The sequence below is a fragment of the Ursus arctos genome, unplaced genomic scaffold, assembly GCF_023065955.2.
Source record: "Ursus arctos isolate Adak ecotype North America unplaced genomic scaffold, UrsArc2.0 scaffold_14, whole genome shotgun sequence".
Lineage (NCBI taxonomy): Eukaryota > Metazoa > Chordata > Mammalia > Carnivora > Ursidae > Ursus > Ursus arctos.
In genome coordinates this window covers 36,229,570-36,254,675 of record NW_026622808.1, presented here as the reverse complement: position 1 = coordinate 36,254,675, position 25,106 = coordinate 36,229,570, and the positions used below count along the sequence as shown (strand labels likewise).

General features: G+C 47.0%; 1 protein-coding gene across 2 annotated transcripts in view; it reads right to left on the bottom strand.

Annotated features, from left to right (window-relative positions):
- The window catches only part of CACNA1D (calcium voltage-gated channel subunit alpha1 D), a 291,334-nt gene that overhangs the window by 100,205 nt on the left and 166,023 nt on the right, over positions 1-25,106 (bottom strand). For both annotated transcript variants that reach the window (XM_057311797.1, XM_057311796.1), the window contains exon 9: positions 2,773-2,942. In XM_057311797.1, the coding sequence (XP_057167780.1) occupies positions 2,773-2,942 (170 nt within the window). The remainder of the gene's footprint in view (positions 1-2,772; positions 2,943-25,106) is intronic.

The following is a 25,106-nucleotide window of genomic DNA, read 5'->3' as shown; positions in this document are numbered from 1 at the left end:
GCATCTGGCAAAATGAGCCTGATAAAGAAAAACAGTACCCACAGAAGCACGTGCCCTTCCAGACCAAATGTCAAGCTGGTTCCCCAGGCTGAGCCACACGGCACTGTGCACAGCGAAACCCACAGAGCTGCCATTCCAGGGACACGGCGCAGCCTCACCGGGTGAGGAGTCCTGGCACAAAGTGAATTCTGAGGATCTAGAACTTTTCAAGGGCTGTCATTTCTTTCCTTGACTATACTACTAAGCAGTGCACTTCAGACTTGGAACATTTATAACCCTCTGTACCTTGTTCGTGCCATTTCCCCAGCCGAAGAAGTACCCCCCTCTCCCCCCTCCCTTTGGAAACCACAGGCTTCTCCTCCCTGGAGCTCAGCAGGAACACCACCTCCTCTAAGAAGCCTCCCCTTCATCCCCAGCCCCCGCCCCCGACCAGGCTGCTTTGCTGTGCCCTTCAGGGCTCCCACAGCAGACTGCCGGCCCCTGCTCATGGGGCCAGCTTGTCCCCATCTTATGCTAAGGCCCCACTTCTCCGTCTTCCCTCCACAGCAAGGTTTCCAAGGGCAGAGGCACTGATTTTTGTCATCATGTGGCCAGGTCCTTCACACACGGTGGCAGTACTGGGGTAAGACAAAGTGAGTGAGAGCTCCCAGCCCATCAGAAGACATTGCCTCGAGTCCAGCGAAAATGCCCACTCCTCAAACCACAGGCCACAAGCACAGTCTCACCACACCTGATGCTAGCAGCACGAACAGGGACCCCTCTCCATTTCCAAAGCTGGGGCAATGAACAAATGCTCAATGAAAGGCTCACGTGGCTCCCCGTCAGACACATCTCAACTGGCAAAGGACGGTGCCGTGCTCAGGGGAAGGGCCAATGCTTGCACTGGCTGACATAGGACATGCTACATTAGGGGAGGGAAGACGTGGCTGGCAGACCCTCCCCCCCCCCCCCCCCCCGCGCGCCAAGGTCAGCGCCGAAGCTGCACTCAGGAAACAAAGAGGAAGACAGTGCGGTAGGCATCCCCCCTGCTCCAAGTACAGCCTGTTGTCGGCCATACGGTGGGTTCGGAAGCCACGAGAAGACCATGGGGGATTCAGACTCAAATGACCTGAACACACAGACACCCTTCTCACACCCAGTGACCTAAAGGACATCACCAAGTTTGGAACTGGAAGGAGTGCCCCCATATGAGCTCCCATCTCAGAGTTAGCACTCAAAGGCAGCTTCTAGAAATCCTCTGGAAGCTTCCTGATGCTCAGACACTGAGCCCCCAGTCTCCTCCTCAAGGAAGCAGCATCAGTGACACTGGGAAGGGGAGAGGAGGTATCTGCACCCTGCTGGCCCCCCAGGAGCACACAGGACTGAGTCCCTCATTTGCAGCTGTGAGAACAGGAAACCCACACTCCCAATGGAAGTACGGACCCAGAGTCCCCAGCTAGAAGTCACCAGAAGGCCCTCTCAGTCAACCATGAGCTGCTCAGCCTTCACGATCAGCTGCCTACAAAGGCAGCAGAAATTGGCTTCACCCACCCAGCCTCCCTGCCCTGTCTCCCCCAACCAGCCAAAGGAATGAACTACCCTGTGCCCTCCTCATGCCTCTGCCATGGCTCAGGATGTTTCCCCTGACCCTGACCGACCTCAGATCCCTCCAGCCTTCCAGGCTCAGGGCCGATGCCCCATAGCTCCCTGCTAGAGCCCCGCAGCCAGTCCTCGCCCCCTCAGCACCCATCACCCAGCACCCAGCCTGCCGCCCCTCACTACATGTGTCTCAGCATGAGCAGGCCTGACCATCCCCAGATGTCCCCTGACATCCCTTCCATCTCTGGAGAGCCCCTGGCAGCCAGCCCCCGCCTTGCTGAAGGAGTAATTGCATGACGTCTTGGGGGCCCGGACCAAGGGGAGCTCGCTCAGCCATCTTCCACCATGTGGGGCCCACCTTGCCTCCCCAGGCCTCTCAAGGGATGCGTGCCTTTGCGATGGGTTCTCGGGCTTTACCATCAACTAGTCTAGATTTGAAACAAACCACAAGCATCTCAGGCAAATCCCCTGCTGAATTTCAATTTCTGCTTTTACCTGAGGCACAGATGGCCCAGGAAGAGTAAGAGCACATCTGTGGGGAAAGTAGGTGGTAAACGACACACCTTGGTTGACGATGGGAATGAACTCCAGGGCTTGCTGGGCGTTGGGCCTTCCCGCTGCAGAAAGTGCCCGAGGGGCCTGGGCCCCGGTGGGGAGTGGGCTCCAAGCAGCCACACAGACTCACAGGCCTTCTCACCCTGCCCCGACTGCTGAACTGGTTTCGTCCCAGCTCCTGATAGGCTAAGCCCCTGGCTTCACCTGTGCAGCACAGGTGGGAGCCACTCCAGGTGGCCTGAGGATGGAGAGGGACCCTGCTCTTCAAGCTCTCGTCCAGCAACACGGCTCACTCTGCAGGGAAGGAGCCACAGCTCCCGTGCTGTAGGGTCACCACGCGTCCTACCATGGCTGGTGCCCCCACAGAAGGGGCTCCCCGAATTCCCAACGAGCGAGTGTGGCTGACCTTCCTCCACCTTAAATCCCTGTGACCAGGTACAAATCTAAAACCCAGACCTCGGACAGATCGCAGACTTGGTGTGAACGCACCGGTCCTCTGATGGGCGGCAGAAGGAACAGGGCAGCTGGGCGGAGGCCACCTGTCTCACAGGCCGGGTCCGGGGGAGAAACGTCCCTGCCCAGCAGGCGCCTGAATCGCCCGCGAGCTCCCTCTGGTCAGGAGCAGGAAGGGCTACATACTGTTTCGTTTGCTTTCCTCTCCGCCTTCTTCCTCATTCTCAGGATCAATGTCTTCGGCTTGGGTGATCCAATCCAAGTAGCCCTTTAGGTCCTCCTCCAGCTGCTGCTTCTCCCGGAGCTTCTGGAAGTCTCCCCGGGCTTTAGCCTTCTCTCTTTCCTTTGAGAATTCTCTGAGGGAGGCAGAGAGAACAAGCGCATGTCAGGACGTCCTCGGGGACCTGCACCTTGGGCCATCTGCCCTGCTGCACAACAGTCATGCGGCAGGACACACGGCACTGAGTACAGCCACGCGAGCACAGCAACAGAGGCCACACACGTGGACAGAACATAAGACAGTGTCTTCCTAAGCAAGATTGTGGGCGTCAGAGCTGCAGTGACCACACCAACACACATGCGCTATCTCTTAGAAAACGAACAATCCCAAGGAGCCCAGGCCCCAAGTGCCACGTGCTGTCGTGGCAGGCCTCGTGACCATCCCTCCCCGCCATTAGCCTGAACTCGGAGACGTCCCACCTGCCCCAGAGCCTCCTCAGATAGCTGGCATCACACATCAAAGAGCAAGGACCCGGGAGGGCTATGCGGTGGTCAGAGAGCGCACACACCGAGTGTAGGGTTTCTTCAATACCTTCAGCCAAACAGCATCCCTGACCCTCGTATCCAAACTAAGAGCCCGGAGGGGAAGCAGGTGCTGCCAGCAGCACCTGCGGGTTCCAGCCAGAGCAGAGGACAGGATCGGGGCAGACCCACCTCACAGCCCCATTCTCCCTTCCCACACAGGAAACAGAACACCGGTGAAGCACTATTCTCGTTTGCAACCCTTGTTTTCTCACCATGATCTTTCCCCAAAAGTCTTCCCTGTAGGAGACGAAGAGGCAGTACGATTTGTTGCCCATTTATGGGAACACCTGTCCTGGAAAGGCTTTGGCAGATGTGTACATGTTCCCAACTGCTTGTTGTTTATACCCCCTTTCGTGTCTGCAATCCCATCTACGCATACATGTAGAAGCCCACGCTGGCTCAGGCAAGCCTGGGAGTCAGGTGGGTGATTACCCAGTTTCCACGACCAAGGATCCATCTGCATTTCCCACAGCGAATGGCTACAGGAGCCAAGCTACCCGAGCTATGGATTTCCTAAGTACGATTAAAAAGCTGTGAAGGAAGCAGATGAGATTACAGGCAGCTCAGCTTCCGCGCACACAGCCCTGGATTCTGACAGAGGTGACTTCTGCCTTCCTTCTGCCTTCCCTCCAGCCCCAAACCGGCACATCTCCCTATCAGGGACCTCTTTTTTTTTTTTTTTTTTTTAAAGATTTTATTTATTCTACAGAGATAGAGACAGTCAGCGAGAGAGGGAACACAAGCAGGGGGAGTGGGAGAGGAAGAAGCAGGCTCCTAGTGGAGGAGCCTGATGTGGGGCTAGATCCCATAACGCCGGGATCATGCCCTGAGCCAAAGGCAGACGCCTAACCGCTGTGCCACCCAGGCGCCCCTATCAGGGACCTCTTTAACCCAACCCAACCCAAGAAGGGGGAAATGATCTGCTTACATAGAGCCAATCCCTCTTCTCTCTCTTCCCTCTCCCTCTCCACTCTGGGCTGACGAGGGGCTGAACAGATACTTGAAAGCCCAGGAAACTAGACTCCTCACCAAGGTGCCACCCTCTGCCTAGTGAGAAAGGATGACACTCATTGCTCCCCGGTCACCCACATTTTGGATGCCCCAGAAGCTGTTCTTGGCTGTGTGCGGGCTGATCCATCCCCACCTGCCCCTCTGGGAAGGCATCCTGGGCCCGGCCTGTAGAAGGTAGGACTTCAGGGGGGCTTTTGCAGGGGGAATCAAACCAAAGCTGATTAAGACTCAGAGGTGTTTTCTGCACTCCTCACCCAGAACCTTTTCTTCCGAGGGAGAATCCCTTGCTGTCTCACGTAGGAAGGGCCATTACAGGCAGGGTCTTGCTGCTCAGGCCAACCACACCCTCAGGATGATGTGGGGTTGTTAGGCCTGCCAGGCTTCCTGAGATACAGGACACACGTAACTCGGTTCTGGGTAGGTTCACCAACTTAATTTGAATTTTGAAAAAGTCACACCAGTCCATAATGACATCCCTGAAGGATGAAGCGGAGGCCCTGGAGGGTCATGTGTCAACATGAAAATACATGATGCCATCTGTTTTCTTAAAAATGTCATAGAGAGCAACTACGTGGGCCCCATTTCTATTGTTCGCCACAAGTATCTAAGCCCAAATCTCTGTGTTTTGATTCTGAACTTGGAGTATGAAATTTACATGATTATAATACAAACAGGGTATTCTTATTCCTAGATTCATGTCTCATCTGAGTTCTTGAAAAAGATGACAAAGATAGTAAAAGTTACCTGAAAAACTTAAGAGCTTTACAAAAGAGGATTTTGCTTTAATATATTTTATGAGGGTTTTTTTTTTTTTTTTGTATTAGGAAAAAAAAAAAAAAGAAGAAGAAAAGAAAAAACAAAACTCTCTAACAAGCCGTATCACTGTTGCACATTCTTGGTTGTTGAGACACGGTAACACATGCATTGCTAAAATCCTACTATGAGTAACATTTCTGAGAACAAAAACCACTGCCTCGCTTATGGCCCGTTTATTTCAAATAATAGTCACTGTTACACAAGTTCAGGTAAGAAAGTTGTTAATGTAAACCCTCAGAACAGACTTTAGGCAGTTTCTGAAGAGTCTAATACCCATCAGGCATGCAAACATATGCTGATCTGGACAGAACAGAGATTTGCAAGCATAAATCTCCTGTCGGCTCTGAGACGGGCTGGAGGAAAAGGGGCGGGGGAAGGGGGTCTTTGTGATGGACCTAGACACACTGGGCTCTCAGTCTGAAGACCTGGATTCTAGTCCCAGCTCTGACACTGGTCTCTTCTGAGCTTCAGTTTCCTCCGCTGCACAACAGACATAGGACCCGTTCTACTGCTTCACAGAGATTAAGTAAGACAACACTGCAGAAATCACAAAGTATTGGGAAAATGCGAAGTTGAAAGAATATTTAGCTGTCGAATCTGGGCATGAAAAAGGCCATGGGAGGAGCTTTCTCCAATACCAAAGGGAGGAAAATTACAGACAGCCCTGATTGGGCTCTAAGCTACACGATCCCAGCAGAACTGAGAGAAACATAGGACACATGGGACACATGGGATCCTAGGCTCAGAGTGACCTCAACGAGCCAGCCATTGCCTCATCAATCCTGTACAACTCTCTGCTCTGGTGAAAATACCCCAAACCCATCTTGACAAACCTTTCACTCCAGAAAAATCCCACCTGAGTGCATGGAATCTTCCATCAACCTCCGTGGATGAAGAAAAAAACAGTTCTCCATTTTGCATGAGAATTCATCATTTTCAAAGCTTGTTACTAAGGGACAAAACAGCAGTCACCACTACAAAAGTAGATTTAAAACAGCTATTGGTAGAAATCATCAGACTTCTGACAAATGACTAAATCTAACAATTCTACATGTGACAGAAGCCTACTTCTGGTGCATTCAATCAAAAGAAAAAAGACATAAGAAAAGCTTCGACAAAAAGGCACATGGTATTTTACCCTTTATGTATGAAAAAAGGAGAAATAAGAAAACACGCACATTACACTTCAGGGTACATTCAAAGGATAAAGCAGAAAATGCTGAATGGGGACAAACGGAAGGAAGGGGACAATATAGGAGGGACACTGTTAAGTATATCTTTCTCTATAGTTTTGACTTTTGGAACCATGTTAATGTTCTACACATTACGATTTTGTAAATTAAATCAACAAGGATGGGATGGAGGGAAAATACCCCTAAAGTGAAAGTGAATTGAGACACGTGAATCCGATTGTATTTCAAATGAATACCACAGCTATACTGAAAGGGAGACACTGGTTCAGGTTAGTTTAGGATCCCTGGGCTGCATGCTCTCAGCCATGGATAGGACCGAGAGAGGGGGGAACAGCAAAGAAATGCTAAACTCTTTCTGGAAGTTTCAGGTTTGGTAGTGCTATGGACAAAACAACGCTGAAATCATTTCGGATGTATTACAGGACTTAATGAGCGAGCAAATGTGTCCATGTTGCTGGGAATCAGGGTTCTCACTGTAGAAGGAGGGACACAGAAACATCAAAGAAAGGAAGACTAGAAAGAATCCTCTGGGGATGGACTGGAATTGGAGGTGTTGGTGTGAATTCATGATTTCTAGAAGATGTATATAAATATGAATAAATGTGTAAATGTAAGTATGTATATGTATATTATTAATGCATGTGTTTCCCAACTCTGTTGAAAGGATATGGAAGCAGAGGCACCCCAGTAGTTATGAGCACACCTGGCACCCAGACTTGGGTCTCTAATACCTCGTCCATGAAAAGAAACCAGGAATCTCTGGTAAAATGGCTGATTCCAGGGCTAGGATAGAGTGGGTACAGGTTGAAATAAGTAAGGAAGTGCCCCAAATAAGTAAAAATTAAAAACAAAACAAAAACATGACAAGGGCATGCCATAAGGTCACAGGAGCCAGAGAAGTATCTCACACTGGCTAAATCTAGGATAGTCTGAGCCCCGAAATAATGAAAAACAGGAATAAATTATAATTTTTAAAAAAATCAGTCCACACCTCTTATAGACAGATAAATGAAAAAACAAGTGGACTGATACTTGCTAGAGGAGAGGAGAAGGGGGGATGGGCCACATGAGTGCAGGGGAGAGGGAGACACAGGCTTCCAGTAACGGATGAATAAGTCACGGAATACAAGGGACAGCACAGGGGATAGAGTCAATAATACTGTAATAGCACTGTATAGTGACGGATGGTGACGACACTTGGGGTGAGCACAGTGTAATGTCTAAACTGGTCAAATCACTATGTTGTACACCTGAAACTAACGTAACACTGTGTGCCAACTACACTCCAATTTTATTAACGTACAAAATTAAAAGCAAAAGCAAATGAGATAAAATATTAGTAAGGGAATTCAGGTGAAGGGTACATGGCTTGTTCAGTATGTTATTCTTGTAACTTTTCTGTAGTTTGAAATTACCTCCAAAGAGAATAAATTTTCAAGTGTTTGGAAAAATGTAATCAGAGGAACCAAATGCAGATTTATGTTATATATGTTTTTCCGCTTACCAGCCAGATTGTAGGCTCTTCCCAGGAACGGACAATGTTGTCCATCTCTTACATTTTCCTTTCCACATCTCTGTCTCTCCCATGACGCCCCCCTTCAAGCAGGCATGTGGGGAAGTCTGGGTACGAAGCTCACGAAATGAGCCCTACTCCTTAGGAGGCCAGAATGCATCAGGATAGAAAGCCCGTGATTCCTGGGATCTCCCAGAAGCAGGAAACCCAGACACACCATGTGGGGCAGCTTTCACCATCAGCCTACACTTTCCCCTTATCGTTTATGGGCCTCATGGGGTGGATTTTCTGCCTCCAGGCTGCTAGAGAATCTTCCCTCCAGGTCTATGTCCTTTGTAAGGAGCAATTTCTCAGTGAGGAATCTCCCTGGCAGCTGACATCACGACCACCAAGCATCGACGCTGGCCACTCTGCACGCCCCTGACCCACCAAGGCAGCTGGAGAAGCTGTAGCTGGAGCCTTTCAGGAGGGCTCACTTCCCCCTCCACTTCGGACTACCACTGCAGACCTCGGCTTCATCCTGAGGTTGTCCTACTCAGAAAGCCTCGGGGCTCCTCGCAGCTGCCCTCAACACTCCAGGATCAAATGCCTCTCAGCCTGGCACTCGGGCCTTCTAGCCTTCTCCCACTGGTTATCCCAGCTCCATTTCCCTCCCTTATAACAAACACACTGTATTCTGGCTATGCTCTTCTCAAGTCCTCAACGCTCAGAGCCTCTGTCCACAGAACTCCATCCAGCTGAGAAGCCTCTCCCATCTTTGAATTCCAGCTCACCTATCAAGACCCAGCCTTTCCTAGCTACCCTGGCTACTCCTGCCCCCCAGAAAGAGCTCTGCCCTCCTCTGATTCACCAGGGCACTCTATTGGGTGAACACCAAGACACAGAGGTGTGTGTGTGTGTGTGTGTCCGATCCCAGCTGGCCTCCTCAATGAGGTCTCCCTGACAGAGCCCGCCCCAATGCCTTACCCTATCCTCACTGGAGAGCATCAATGGTGAGGGAGGGACTATTACTACCTTCATTACACAGAAAATGAGGAAACAGAGGCTCAGAGAGATTGGTCAGATAAGCCCACCTAGCTCCTGAATCGACCCCCCCAAGGACCTCGACACAGGCACACAGGAGGCAGAGAAAGAAGAGGGTAGAAGTAAGAAGGGATAAGGACCAAGAAGCAACCCGTCAGTCCAGGAGGGGCCCTAAATCCCAAATTCAGGATTGGGATTGCGTCCCTGGAGGCAATGGGGAACCCCCAGAAGTCCGATAGCAGAGAGTCCTTTATCGGCTTTGTTTCATAGGAGTTCTATGTGAATATGAGATCTAAAGAGGGAGAAAATGGTGCTGATGCCAGAAGGCATTCAGTAAACACCGGGTAACGGGGTAGATACAACACCAATAAAAATATGAGTCAAAAGTAACATGGCTCTGATGAAATTCCCAACTTTCATAGAGTATTTGGAAGAACACCTGTGGGGGCTGTCATTACTGACCCCCAGCCGGCCCCGTACTGTGGTCACCTTGACCTCTGCCCCCTCATGCTGGTCCCCTGGGTCTGGTCCCACCCAGCGCCATCTTCTCTGAGAACATGGACCTTCCTCCAGGGCAGATGATGCCCCGCTCCCTGCCATGTAAACATCCCATGCCCACGTGTTCAGGAAAGAAAGGCAGGCGGGCAGGGGCAGAGGAAGGCCAAACAGGAGGGGAGATACGAGATGCACAGAAGAGCCACATTCCTGGTCCTCAGTCCCCAGAAGGCTGCCATGGAAAAGAGGAAGTGGACCCCCCCCGGGCCCCAGGAGTGGGTAGAAGCAGAATGAGACTGATTTCAGTGCAATGTAAGGCAGAAACTTCTACCAGTCCAAGTGCACCAAAGATGAAATAAGTAGCCATTCGAAGCAGCAGCTTCCGGAGCGGCGGCTGTGGAGATGGGGACCTTTGGTAGAGGACTAGCACCTCGGTGGGGAAGCTGGAGCATGGGATATGGTGTAGACCTTGCTGGTATATCTTCCCCAGGCCCACACAACACCCCTCCATCTCACTCAGGGTGGCACTTGCCACCCACTGCCCCGTACTGTGTCCAGCCATGGCTGTGGCTCAAGCCTCCTGGCCTCCTCTATGGCTCAAAGGGAAAGCCGGACCCCTGATTGCTAAGAAGGGATCCCTTCCTCATTTTCTGCTCCCTTCCCGGGACGGCAACCTGGTGGCTCTCTCAGTCCTGCCAGCCAAGAGGTCTGGTGGCATCAAGAAGCCTAAGGGTTGAGGGAGTCAGAACCAATGGCCAAGAGGGGTTCTGACTGCAGAGCAAGGGTATAGCCACACCCTCACTCGGGCCCCAGCAAAGCTCTACAGAAGGGAGAGGAAAAGACAGGAGAACAGGTGGAAGGCTCGGAGACAGGCGGAGCCTGAACCCACTGCGGCCTTAAGCATCCCTAACCTGTGACTAACCCAGGGCCCACCCGTCAACCAGCAGCAGTGCCAGCAGGATCCGCACCTGCACAGCTGGGGGTGCTGCCTCAGTTTCCCACAGGAGAGCCTGTCCAGGTCACGGCCCCTTTCTAGTAATAACAGAAACAAACCTCTTATGTACTGGGATTTCTATCTGCAGTCCTCCAAGCATCTTTACATGCACTGTTCCACAGGCTCCTCGCTACCTTGATGCGGGACAGGCAGGAGGACAAGGGCTGTCTTCCTGTCTCACAAAAGCCAGAGCTGAAGTTCAACAAGGTAACGTTACTGACGCTGCATCACATACTCTAGGAGACAGGACAACCACGCTCCAAGCTAAGCGTTCTTTCCACGGGATTCCTAAACCCTCTGCTTCCTGGCTTAGGAGATGTGTAGACTGGACACTTACTGGTCAGGATCAGGAGGGGTGGGTCAAGACAGAAAGCACCGCTCACCCCCGGCATTCTGATTTCATCCAGATCCCCAATTCGGGCTTGGCCAGGCTGATAGTGCACTTCCCCGACACGCTGCCCCTCACTCCCCAGGAAGCTCTGCTCCAGGAAGACACTCTCTGCCTGGAACCAGCCAGCCTCCCCCCACCCCAGGAGTCCCTATGCACATGCCCCACACTGCAGAGAGCTCCCCAAACCCTGACACCGCCAGGGTTTACAGGTCCTGACATCCTGCGCTCTGGGAGCCCTGGCTCAGTCAACACGACGAGAGAGAGAGCACTTAGCCTGAAGCAAACCATTGCATTCAAATGGCAGTGCAGGTCACACGGGAAGGCCGCCACACAATTTGTTCTGGAATTTGTTATTTCTCAAACGCCCCATAAAATAAATGGGCCACTGGAAATCATGCTGATTTAGAGATAGGGTTCCTTCTTGGGTTGTAATGCTGTTTGTTTTAACCAGACCCACACAAATAAAATGTAGACGAACGCTTTGAAATTTGTGCACACGCACACACACAGAAAACAAACACAAACAAGCATAAAAACCGTCAGTGAGCAAAGCCCACAGAATCACTAGGACTCAGATTTCCAGGGAAAGAGAGGACTCAGGAATACACACACACACACTCACACACACACACACACACGCGCAACAATCGTAAAAAGGCAGAGTCAGGGGAAGCCGGAGAAGCCAACCACTGGTTTTGATCAGCGGAGGCCTGTCTTCCTTAGGCATAAATTCTTTCTCCTACGTAGACATAGAGGAAATGAAACAGAATGAAAAAGTAGTCTGGTTCAAAAAATATTTTTATGTTTAAATCTAATTTTTTGGAAAACACATAAGTTCAGTTTCTGTTCAAGGAAATGCGTGTTCTGTAAAAAAAAAAAAAAAATGAAGGAAGGATGGAAGGAAGGGAGGAAATGAACAACCTGTGATGTGTCACAATAAAAAAAGCCAATTTAAATGAGTGGCACTGGCTCAGGTTCAAAGTTCATCAAAATCATTGGCTTTGTTCCAGTCTCCCTCAACCACAAAAGGCTGGGATTCGTCCCAGGAGGCTGTCTTTGCATGAGAGGAGGCCAGCATGCCAGCCCAGGGTCTTGGGACTACGTCCATGTGACCTGCCCCTTTGCAGATGGCACAGGGCTCTGGGGGAGGGGAGCTCATCAGGGACAGCATTCATCGATGGCAAGTGAGGCACTGGCCCCCAAGAAGCGAGGGCCCCAAGGGCTGGGAAGAAAGACAAGAGAAAACTGGGGGCTTTTGTTTACACAGAGAAGAGGTTGGAAAAAGAATCTAACAATCCCATTTTCAGCAAATCACACTATGACCGTTCTTTGGGAGCTCATTACTGAAATAATCCCCACAGTGAATCTTTCTGTAAAGGGAGTCCGTGCCTCCTAATTTTTCTGTTCATAAAGGCTTGGGTGTCTTAAGTGATTTCCTCAAACCAATGTTCCCCTTTTCATGTCCTTGAATGCTTTTATGGACATAAAAGTCTATGAAAAATGCTTTAAATAGAAAACAGTGTCCATCTTTTGAGAAGACGAACCGCTTTCAAAGGAGGTATTTCCTGACCTCCCCCCGCCCCCAGCTGTTAATGACAAGGATATCTGCTGTGAACCGCAGCCGAGCAGGCGTGCGCACACCAAACCTCAGGGCCCGGGCACGTGCGGCGCTTACCCCCCACAAGAGCAGGAGGGGTAGGGACGGAGCCAGCTAACGTGGGATCAGCCTGGTATTTTCTCTCTTCTGGTCCTAACCACCTGCTCCTTAAACTCTATATTCCAACCATCCTCAAGTTCACTCATTTTCTCAAAGGCACGGAGATCTTACAGCTGTGTGTGCTGTTCCGTAAGTCAGCCTCAATGCTCGTCCTGATCCTTGCCCACTCTGCCAGGTCAGCCTGCGACCACACCTCTCTGATGTCCTTAGGGTCTCCTGGAGAAGAGTCTCACTTGGGTAGAATTTCATTCACAGCACTGTCATCGTTCTCTAATATTTTCTTTTACATACTCAACTGGAAGCTCGGTGAAGGAGGGGCGGTGTCTGTCTTATCTTTGTATATCAGTTCCTTATCAAACACATTGGCCATTGCTCTCTGAGAATAGGCTAAATTTTAATAAACAGTTTTATAGACTCGGGTCTTTTTTCTATTTTCTATTTATTTTTATTAGAGAGAAAGGAGAGAGAGAGAGAGAGAGGCAGAGGGAGAGAGAGAATCCTAAGCAGACTCCACGCCCAGTACAGAGACTGACGTGGGATCCATCTCACAACCCTGAGATCATGACCTGAGCTGAAATCAAGAGTTGGACGCTTAACCGACTGAGCCACCCAGGCACCCCTACAGACTCAGGTCTTATAGTAACAACCGCCGCAAAGACATGGATCCTGGGCTCTGCACTGGGTGTATCTGATCACAAATGGCCATGTAATGTTCTATCAGCTAAAACTGTACCCATCGTCGTCATTAAAAAACAAACAGAAATGAAGACAGCCGATGTCCTGTAAAGTCTTAAAAAGTCCTCCATGGAAAGAAATACAATGTATCTGGCATCTTAGAATGAAATATACTTTCCTTTCACTGCATCTCCTTGTCGGAGGACAGAGAGCTGCTCTCTCTTTGAAGAGTGAGTTTCCATGGCTACCAGAGACATTCTAGTGCTTCCGGCAGAAAATTTCCCATGCAGGCTGCATGCTAAAAGTTACAGGGTTCTTGTTTCAATCTGTTTTTTTAGAAAACGTGTGTGAAGAGGCATTCTTCAAAAACATGGGCGCTCTCATCTCTTATCACTTTCTCTGAATGAAATACATTACTCAATCAAATAAGCCAAGCCAACGATGTATCTTCCATGACAGGCTTCAAACGCTGCTACTTAAGGAGTCACTTGAGAAACCTCTTGCTAGACTTGTCAGATTCCAGTTTTTAAAGAAAAATTAGGAAAATGTGCACCTGCAGTCTGACTCCAGAGGGTGGCAGAGCCATTAAAAAACAAACATGTTTGAAGGTACCAGCAACCCCAGGGCATGTCCTACTTATACACCGACACCGTTTGCTGTGTTTGGGGTCTGGTTAAAACTGCCTGAAGTGGCGTGACGACTGTATCCACCTGTCTGCAGGCAGGGTCTGAGTGCAGGTAAGCGATGCTGGACCAGGGGAGAAGCTGGGACCAGACCCATCCGTTGGGATGTCCTCAAAGCAAAACCTCTAAGAACTTCAGCCCAATCCCACCCACTGGCCATGCGTGTCAAAGGCAAACCCGCCGATGAGAGGCACGCAGAGATGGAGCCTCTCCCCCCCAGGAGGGGTTCCTCGTTGGAGGGCAGGACAGGGGGGAAGTGCCTTCTGTGGACCATCACATTTAGTTGAGGACAAGGGAATGAGCATCAGATTATAAGGGACCCTGAGGGATTCAGAGAGATCCATCCTCAGTAAAGGATCCAAAAGGACCACTTGAGATAGAATGGGACTTGTTCACAAGCCTTTTGTTTTTTGTTTTTGTTTAAGAATAGATAGATAGATAGATAGATAGATAGATAGATAGCACAAGCTGGTGGGGAGGGGCGGATGGGGAGGGAGAGAATCTCAAGCAAACTCCCTGCTGAGCATGGAGCCCCACACGGGGCTCGATCTCACAATCCCGAGATCATGACCTAAGCCGAAATCAAGAGTCGGACGCTCAACCAACGGAGCCACCCAGGTGCCCCATCACAAGCACTTTTACGAGGAAAAAGACACGAATTTCTCTGAAGCCTCCATCTTCCACTATTCCACTTGTTGCAGGTAATGATCTTGGGGGAGGGAATGACATGGACAGAACGTGAGGCTCACAGCAGCTCAGGGTGTATGGGCACAGACCCGGCCGGGCGGGCTAGACAGGGTCCCAAGGGACGTGCCCCCTCGGCCCACACAGATGCAGCTCCCAACTGATGAGAGAAACAGCCTGGGCTCTGGAGACAAATAGCTAGAAATTTAATTTCTAGCTTACCAGGAATTCCTTACCTACTTACTAGCTGTGTGACTTTGAGAAAAGCGAAACCTCTCTGAGCCTTGCTTTCCTCGTCTGTAAAAGCGAGGCAGAAGCACTTCACTAAGGTGCTAGAGAAGACTGAATGAAGTAAACGATACAAAGCTCCTAGCCCAGTGCCTAGCGTCTGTCTTAGCAGTTCTATTAACAATGACAAAGAATAAAGGAAACTCTCTCACAATCCACTGAGGCCCCAACCGCCTTCTCCATTGACTCCTTCGTGTTCATCTCCACCACCCCACCCTGCCCATCACCTCACACCCACCTCACCGTCGGAGCCCCCCCACCTCCCAGGACTCCCCTCACTCCATGCCACCTGCGGGGGCCCTGGCTTTGCTTTCCAGGCCTGCCTCCACACCATCACCCAGCTTTCAAACACCTCCACGGCTCCCATCAATTAAAGACAAATGCCACCTCCTTCATCGGGCTCCCCTGGCTCGGTGGCCATTTTCTGCCCCCCTGCACACCAGCCAGCACAGAGCACCCTGGCCACCTCCCCGGCTCCGACACATGTGTGCACTGGGCCTTGCTTTCCTTGCCACTTGCTGGGATCTGGAACATCCCTTCTTTACATCCTTATAAATGCCCTCCCTTCAATGACCAACCTGAGTCTGGCTTCCTCAGGAGGAAGAGCCCTCTCTGACATGCCAGCCCTCCCCAGAGGCCTAGGGCACGCTGCTACCTATCAGTAAATGCTAAAATGCACGTGACCGATGGCTGGACAGGAAGAGCGTGCAACTGGCCCCCAGACTGGGCCCTGGGGTTCCTCAGTGCTTATGTCTCTGGAAGCCGGCTCATCAGGAACGGCACGAGATTCAAGGTCAGGTGGGGCTCAGGGCACAGCACACATGTGGGCAGGCGCAGGGCCATCGCCCCCTGAATTAGACTTCTCAGAAACAGCAAAAGCCTCCCGGACTCAGAAGCCAAAAAGCCGCAAACACTTGGAGGCTCTGAAGTTGCCAGCAGAGAACTCAGCTTAGACCAAGATTTATTTTAACGCAGAATTTAAAGCGAATGATCTAGTTCTGAACAGATTAATATTTTATCCCGGAATCCAAACCCAACTCTTAGGATAATCAGACTTAGAGAAATTAGGTTAGTGCTTCAAGTGCCACTCCGGTCCTGGAAAGCTGCGGCGCCTTGAAGAGAACAGCACGCAAGAGAACAGCCCGCAAGTGAACGTTCAGAGTGCAAATGAGGCTTTTCAAATGCACAGAGCCTGCCTCCTTCAAGGAGACTACAGTCTGGCTGATGCTGAGCGCACCTCGCCTTTGGGAAGGTCTGCTCGGTTTACAGGTCCCTTCCCAAACACTTCTCTCCTGGGTTCTTGGGACAGCTCTACAAGAAATGTGACAGGGTGGGTGAGGCCACCTAGCTGCAGGGGACGTGAAGCCCCCTGGGGAACATCACGTCAGTAGGAAGCATGCCACCAGCACGACAGCCAGGCCCTGCAAATCTGCCCACTATGATGACAGGCGGGAACCAGTCACCGCAGCAACTGGTAATCCCCTTGGCCAGCGGAGCCACCGCCACCAGCAACACTCAGACCTCGACCTTCAGCTGGGCTACCCACGCCTGCTGGAATAACCACCACCCCGGGTGGTCTCTGGAGGGCATCTCTGGAGAGACTGAAGCTTCTGGCACACACCTCTGGCTGGGTGAGCCAGACCAAGTGGGCCATGGTCTCCATCAGCCGAGGACCCTCCCCCATCAGGAGACCTCACCACCAAGCCTCCGCTCCCTCTGCTGATGACCAGCGAATGCCTGTCCCAAGTGCAGGGCACACGTCCAATGCCCAATCCCTTATCATCTGGTGCACCTCTGTCCCCACATTCCCCTGCACGTCCTTGTCACTGACTCGGCTTTCCCTCACTCTTCCACCCTTCCCTGTGCCCTCTGGAATTCCTGTTCCTGTACCCTCAATCTTTTCAAAGGGACCCCCCCCCCCCCCGCCGTCCTCCTTGCTTTGATGGAAATCTGGGTCACCCTCGGGCTTACCGCTCTGCTTCCCTTGTGGTCCTTCCAGATTCCTCCTCGAGGTGGAGTTGCTTGCTTTTCTGTTCCTCTTAACATCTTCATTAACCTATTCCTTCATTTTGCTGTAAAAGTCCATCCCACAGAAAACTCTGTTCCTTCGGGGTAGATGTGGCCTTCTCCCCTTCCTCGGGGTCGGCTTCAACCAACCTCTTCAACTGAAGACTTCACCTCCTGGTTCCCAGGAGCCCTCTCCATTCCGAGCCCTCCCATCATCCTGGGGGTCTCCTGCAACCCCCAGCATTGCAATCCCTTGATCTATTAATCTTTAATAGCCATCCCCTCCATGCTGCTTCAGCCACCCAATCCCTGCCACACCCCAAATGTTCACCATCCATAACTTCAACACAAATCCCAGCCTTCTGTGTTCTGACCATAACCTCCTAACAGCCAACTTCCTCACTCCCACTACAGACATTTTTTTTTTACCTCTCTGAAATGCCTGACCCATTGGACCCATTTTCTTCCAGTCCATTAGGCCTCTCCTTCCTCCTAATTGGACTTAGATTTCACGATACATCAGTGATCTATTGGGTAAAGTTCTTGCCAGTAACCAAAACACTCTTCCATCCCTGGGGAAGGGATGGTTGGGACAGGCTGACATCAAGCAGGTCCCTCATCACCAGCTTCAAGGAAGATTTCAACACAACCTATCACTCCCTCCCAGCTCATCTGAGCCTTCTCTATGCTCTTCAGACATACGACTCTGCCAGCCAGCTACCCCCTTCTTCAGAGAAACTAGGAATTAGGCAATAATATTCCCAGCTTCCCACCATCAAACCAAACTTACATCTGCTCCACCCTCTCTTCCTTTCTTCTCCTTACAAAGGAAAGCACCTTGTCTTAATACAGCCTGTCTTCTGGCATCTCAATAAATTGGGCTTTTCGATCCATGATCACCTATCCTTCCATGCACTGAGGTCTTCTTTAATTTCCTTCAGCAAAGTTGTGTGTAGAAGAGGTCTTGTACATCTTTCATTAGATTTATTCTTAGGATCTTTTTAATGCTATATTTTTTTGTACCTTGCATGCCTCTATTTAACATTGTGAACATATGGAATACAGTTATAATGATTTTTTAATGTTCTTTTTGCTAATCCTAGCATCTGTGTGAGTTCTGGGTTGGTTCCAATTGATTGATCAGATCTTATTATGGGCCATGTTTTTCTGCCTCTTTGCATGCTTAGTAACCTTTAATTGAGTGCCAGACATCGTAAGTTCTATCTTCTTGGGTGTTAGATATTCTGTATTTCTATAAATATTCTAGTGCTTTGTTCTGGGATACAGTTATTTGGATCACACTGATCCTTCATGTTTTGCTTTGCTGTTTTGCTGGAACAGTCTGGAGCACTTCCCCATCTAGGTCTAGTTATTCCTCAGTAGCTGGGCAAATCCTTTGATTACTTTACCCAATGCCCCACAAATCAGGAGTTTTTCCAGTCTGGCCAGTGGGAACAGGCAATGTTCCTGGTCCTGTGTGAGCACTGAACATCATCCTTCGTAACCCATTCCAATGTTCTTCCTTCAGCCTTTGGTAGTTTCCTACAGACGTATGCTAAATAGTAAACTCTGCTGCACCTTGAGGGGGACCTTCTGCTCATCTCCGGAGTGCTCTTTCTATGCAGTTCTCTCCTCTCCGATACTCTGTTCTGCATACTCTAGCCACCTTGGTTTCCGCAGACGCTTAGCTTCATCTTCTCAACTGTGCGAGGTCACAGGGCTCCGCCTGGGTCCTTCCCATCTTGTGCTATGGTGGCCCCAGAAGTCTCTCAAGCCAGCAAGCTGGGGCAATCATGGCGCCCATTCAGCTTACTTCCTGTTTCTCGGGGATCAATCCCTTTCCTTCATTGACTGATGTCCAGTGTGTCACACATATGATCTGGTTTTGGTTTTGTTGTTGTTTCAGGTAGGAGGGTAAAGCTGGCATCTGTTACTGGATCTTCACTGGAAGCAAAGTCTCTCTTAATTGTATTTTAATAGTATCTTAAAATCAATTTTATAAAACTACAAGTCATGAATAAAAATGTGTATGTTTTAAGTTTGTGGCTTAGCTAACATTGACACTCGTCATCAGCAACACCCCGATCAAGATATGGAACACATATACCACTGCCCAGTGATCTCATTCCCTTTCCCAGCCAAGCATCCTTCCTCCTACCTGAAAAAATCAGTGATCTAATTTCTATATTACGAATTTTGCTTATTCCAGAACTTCATATAGAGTCATACCGTATGCTCTCTTTTGCACCTGGCTTTCTTCCCTCAGCAAAATGTTTTTGAGCTTCGTCAATAATACTGTGTAGCATTTCCAATTCCTTGTCCTGATGGGTAGTATGCCAATTTCACCACATTTTGTTTATTTATTTTCCTGTTGATAAACATTTGGGTTTTTCCAGTTTGGAGCTACTGGGAACAAAGCTCTATGAATGTTCATAGATGAGTCATAGTGCATGTAGGTTTTCATTTCTTTCGAGTCATTACCTGTAGGGATGGGACTGCTGGGCCGACATGGTATTTGTTTAACTTTATGAAAAACTGACAAACTCATCCAAAGTGGTTGTGCCATGTTAGGTTTCTATGAGCAATGTATGAGTACAGAAATTGCTCTGTATTCTTGCCAACACTTGGTATTGTTCATCTTAATTTTAGCTATTCTACTATATATGTTACAGTATCTCACTGCAGTTTTAACTTGCACTTCCCGGGTGACTAAGGATTTTGAACATCTTTCCACGTACACTGGCTGCTCTGTATTTTCTTTTATATAGTATCTGTTCAGGTCTCTTGCCAATTTTTTTTTTTTTTTTTAAAGATTTTATTTATTTATTTGACAGAGATAGAGACAGGCATTGAGAGAGGGAACACAAGCAGGGGGAGTGGGAGAGGAAGAAGCAGGCTCATAGCAGAAGAGCCTGATGTGGGGCTCGATCCCAGATCGCCGGGATCACGCCCTGAGCCGAAGGCAGACGCTCAACCGCTGTGCCACCCAGGCGCCCCTCTTGCCAATTTTTAATTAGGTTATCTTCTTAGTTGTTAAGAGTTAATATATTATAGCTACAATTCTGTCAGACATCTATTTACCTATCTGTAGACAGAAGAAATATTTCCCCCAGTGTGTGGTTTCCCTCTCAATTTCCTGATTCTGAAGGGCAAAATCACTTAAAAATGTAGTTTTTAGTTTTTTAATGGTCCATTTCAAGTCAGTGTTTGTGTCTGGTGTGACCTAATAGTCAAGGTCCATTCCTTCATTCATTATTATATTTTACCGAAAAAACCTTTTCTCCATTGGATTTAGCACCTTATAAAAAACCAATTGACCATATATATATTTCTGGATTTTCTATTCCACTCAAGTATCCTATATATCTTTTTGCCAAAATGGCACTAAATTTACTTTGCATTACGATAAGTCTTGAAACCAGGTAGTGTAAGTCCTTCAACCTTGTTCATCACCAAGATTATTTTGGTTATTATTTGGTTATGTGGCAATCTGTAATTATATGTGAATTTTAGAATCAACTTGTCAATTTCTTTTAAAAAAAGCTATTAAGATTTATAAATAGGACAGCATCGAATGTGTAGAAAATTTGAGGAAAATGGACATGTTAACAATATTGTGTCTTCCAATCCATGATCATGGGACAGCTTCATTTATTTAGACCATCTTTAACTTTACTAATCAGCGGTTTTATAATCTTCAGTGTAGAGATCTTCCATATCTTTCCTTATCTTTGTTCCCACGTATTCTAATTTGTTGATGTTATTATATATTCTCAAATTTCATTTTCTACATGCTTGCAGCTTGTATATATGAATAAAAATTTTTGTAAACTGATCCTATACCCTGTGACCTTGCTATATTCATTTATCATTTCTAACAGGTCTTTGGTCAATTTGTGAATAGAAATAGTTTTTGCTTTCTAATCATTCTGCCTTTTCTTTTTCTTGCCTCAATGCACTAGCTAGTGCTTCCAGTATAATGTTGAATAAAAGGGGTAAGGAAGGAAGGATTACCTTGTTTCTAATCTTAGGGAAAAAGCATTCAGTCTTTCACCATTAGGGATGGTATTAGGTACAGTTTTGTGAGGTTTTCATTTTTGTTTTTTGTAGACAACCTTTTTCAGGTTGAGGAAGTTCCCATATATTCCTAGTTTGCTGAGTTTTTAACACAGTTATAGAACACTGTCAGTAGCATTGTCTGTATTTACTGAGATTATCATATGATTTTTCTCCTTTATTTGGTTCATAGGGTAAATTACATTGTTTGAGTTTCCAGTGACGAACCAACCTCGTATTTCTGGTGTAAACCCCATTTGTCCTTGAAGTATTGTTCCTTTCATATTGCTAGAGTAGATTTGCTAATATTTGAGAATTTTATGTCATTAATGAAAGATGTTCTTATTATGTCTGTTTAGCTTGGTACTGAGGTTATTCTGGCTTCATTAAATTAGTTGGAACATGTTCACCCCTCAATTATCTGCAAAAGGTTTTTCTAGGAATGACATTCTAATTTGTTTGACAAAATTCACTTCTGACATCATCGAGGCCTCTAGTTCACTTTGAAAGGAGGTTCATGATTTTGAATTCTATTTAAAAAGCAAACATAGGGCTCCTTGGTTTTTTATTTCTTTTTGAGTCCATTCTGATAAGCTGCGTTTTTCAAGAAATTTGCCTATTTCTCCTAAGTTATTGAATTTATTCTCATAAAATGTTATACCCCATTCTCTTGCTATTGCTTTAGTGTCTGTGATAATGCCCCTCTTTCATCACTAATACGGGTAATTTATAATTTGCCTGTTTTGATTAGTCTTGCTAGGGATTTGTTGATTTTAACAAGCTTTTCAAAGAGCCCACTTTTGTCTTTGCTAACTTTATTATTTGTGTTTCCTATTTCATTGACTTCTGTTAATTTCCACTTATCTTGGGCAAAATTTTGCTCTTTTTTTTCTAGATGTTTACACGATAATGTGGCTCATTGAATTTAAACCTTTCTTCTTTCCCTCTCAGCACTCCTTTAGATGCATAATGCAAATTCTGAGATATTGCGTCTTCATTACTCAGGTTAAAATATCTTATGATATTTACTGTAATATTTTTCCTTGAGTTGTAAGTTCAAGCTATGTTATCTAATTTCCAAATATTTGGAGAACTGTCTAGACAGATTATTGTGATTGACTTCTACTTCGCATTTATTGCTGTTAGAAAACACACACTTCTAAGATTTCACGGTTGTGAAATTGAGTCAGACTTCTGCCACCCATATGTGGTCTACCTTGGTTCATGTTCCCCGTGCTTTTGAGCAGAATGTGTATTTGGCAGTTACTGGATATAGTGTTCTATAATTATCAGTTAGCTCAGTTCGGCTGTAGTGCTTAGATACTGTCTGTACTTAGTGTTTTTCATCTCCTTGCTCTATCAGTTATTGAAAGAACTTTCATCTACGTTTGTGGATTTATCAGTTTCTCCACTTAATTTTTACAGCATTCCTTTTATATATATTAAAGCTTATTTCTTCATGTGTTTTTAAAAAGATTTTACTTATTTGACACAGAGAGAAAGCACAAGCAGGGGGAGCAGCAGGCAGAGACAGAGGGAGAAGCAGGCTCCCTGCTGAGCAAGGAGCCCGATACGGGGCTCGATCCCAGGACCCTGGGATCATGACCTGAGCCGAAGGCAGATGCCTAACCAACTGAGCTACACAGGCACCCCCTCTTCATGTGCTTTAAAGACATTTAGAATCCTCATATCTTCTTGGTGAACTGATCCCTTTATGAGTTGCCTTCTTGTATTGTAATCCCTTTTGTATGACATTAATATAGTTACCCCATTTTTTTAAATCTGTCATTAAATTTATGGCATCTTATATTTTTATATGCAGCTGACATGTCTTTTAATTAAAATGTGTACATTTGCATTTAACGCAATTACTGATGTGGTTGGATTTACATCTACCATTTTGCTATTGGTTTTTGGTTCATCCCTCGTGTTCTTTGTTCCTTTTCCTGCCTGATTTTGAATAACTGAGTATGATTACTATTTAGCACACCATTTAATCTCTTCTTTTAGCTTTTAAGATAACACTTTACTTTTTAAACCATTGCTCTAGAGATTTACATAGGCATCCTTAATTTACTACAGTCTACCATGAATTCATAGTATTTCATATATAATGTAAGAATATTACAGTAGTAAAGTTCCATTTAACTCTATCTTTTGTGCTATTGTTGTCATACGGGTTGTTTTTTTTTTTTTTTTTTTACATACCGTAGTCCTTACAATATTGTTATTACCTTCATTTTCATCATCTTTTAAAGAAATTCAGAAATGAGGAAAATTCTCTATTCATGTTTACCATTTTTGGTGTTCCTTATTTTTTAATGTATATTTTTAAATCTGGTATTTTTTTTCAGCCTGAAGAACTTCCTTTAGCACTTCCTATAGTGCAGATCTGCTGGTGACCAATCCTCTGTGCAAATTTCTTTAATTCATCTTCACTTTTTGAGGAACATGTTACTGAATACAGAATTCGGTTTCCTTTCTTTCAGCTCCTGAAAGATGCTACTCCATTATTCTACAGCTTACATTATATCTGAGAATAAGTCACTGTATAATCTTATTTTCTCCCAGTACATAATTGCCTTTTCCTCTCTGGTTTCTTTTAAAAGAAACTGTAGTTTTTAAAACATTGTAGTTTTTATTCTCGACAATTTACGTTTGATGGGTCTAGGTGTGCTTCTCCTTGTGTGTAAACTGCCCGGGGTTTGTTAAGCATCCTGGACTTCGAGTTTAAGTTTTCAAAAACTTTGCAATGTTTGGGCCTAAATTCTTTCTTTAAAAGTTGTTTTCTTCTCCAATCTCTTCTCTACTTCTGGGACTCCTACTTCCCATCTATCAGATTTTTATTGTCCTGGAGGTCACTAAAGTCTTCACTGATCTTTTCTCTTTTCCTCCCTGTGTTCTATCTGTTGATTCCAGATACAGTACTGCCTCTATTTCTCCGCGGAGATTTGCCATCTGTTCCTTTAACATATCCATCCTTTCCTTCAATTCCTTAAACAGGTTTACAGTAGCAATTTCAAAGGCTTTGGCTTCTAATTGCAACACTTCTGTCATCTCTCAATTTGTCTCTATTGACTTTTTCCCCCTTGACTATAGATCATGTTTTCCTGCTTCTTTTTCTGTCCTGTGATTCTGAATGATGTGGAGAAACATTTGGGAGAACATCTGGATTCCGGTGTCTTCTCTAATGGGTGTGGACTTTTGTTTTGGCAGGTATTTAATTAATTAGCCACTTAACCTGAGCCTTTTAAAGCTGGTTTTTAAGCTTTGTTAGGGCAGGTCTAAGAGTAGCTCTACTGTAGAGCTAAAGTAGCCCCACCCCTAAGGCCTGGCTTTTCTGAAGTCTCAGTCGAAGGTCCAATGTATTCATCAAGGTCAGTCCACTCCGGCCGATCAGAACCCCTCTGTTTCCCAGAATTGTGAGGTTTCCAGCGGTGCACAGCTTTCCAGCGGCTATTCTCCACCTTGCCTTGATAGTCTCACCAGGCACAGAGCAGCTTAGTGTATAGTCAGAGATTTAAGAGAATCCTTAGATTTCCAGAGCACCTTCTCTGCACACCCCTCTCCAGTACCCTGCCCTGAAAATTCCAGCTGGCTCAGCAGCCCACGTTCTGCTCTTTGCCTCTTGAGCAAATACCCTGCTGGACTCTGCCTCCCTGTGCCTCAATCCTGGAAGGGTCTTCAGGCAGAAAACCAGGGCAATTGTGGAGGCTTAATTGATGTGTTTCCCTTCTCTTAGGGATCCCAGTCCTATGCTGCCTATTTCCTGGGGGGAAGAAACGGCTTCATATGTTTTGGCCAGTTTTACAGCTGTTGATGGTAGAAGGTCCACTCTGGAACTGTTACTATGGTGCGGCTGGAAGTGGATTATAAACAGTCTTGTAACAACTCAGTCCATTCATACTGTGGCAGCCCGGAGTGATTTCTATATGCAAATTTTTCCATCTTGTTAAGAAAATTTTCAAACACTCATAGAAGTAGAAAGAATTATGCAGTAAACACCCATATGCCTACCACCTAAAATTTGCAATTAACATCTTCTAGATTTTATCACCTCTATCCATCCTTCTATCCATTCACAAAGTCATCTCTTTTTTTTTTTGATGCAGCTTAAGGTAAGCTGAAGACATCATAACACAGAATCATTCTGATAAAGTACAAATATAA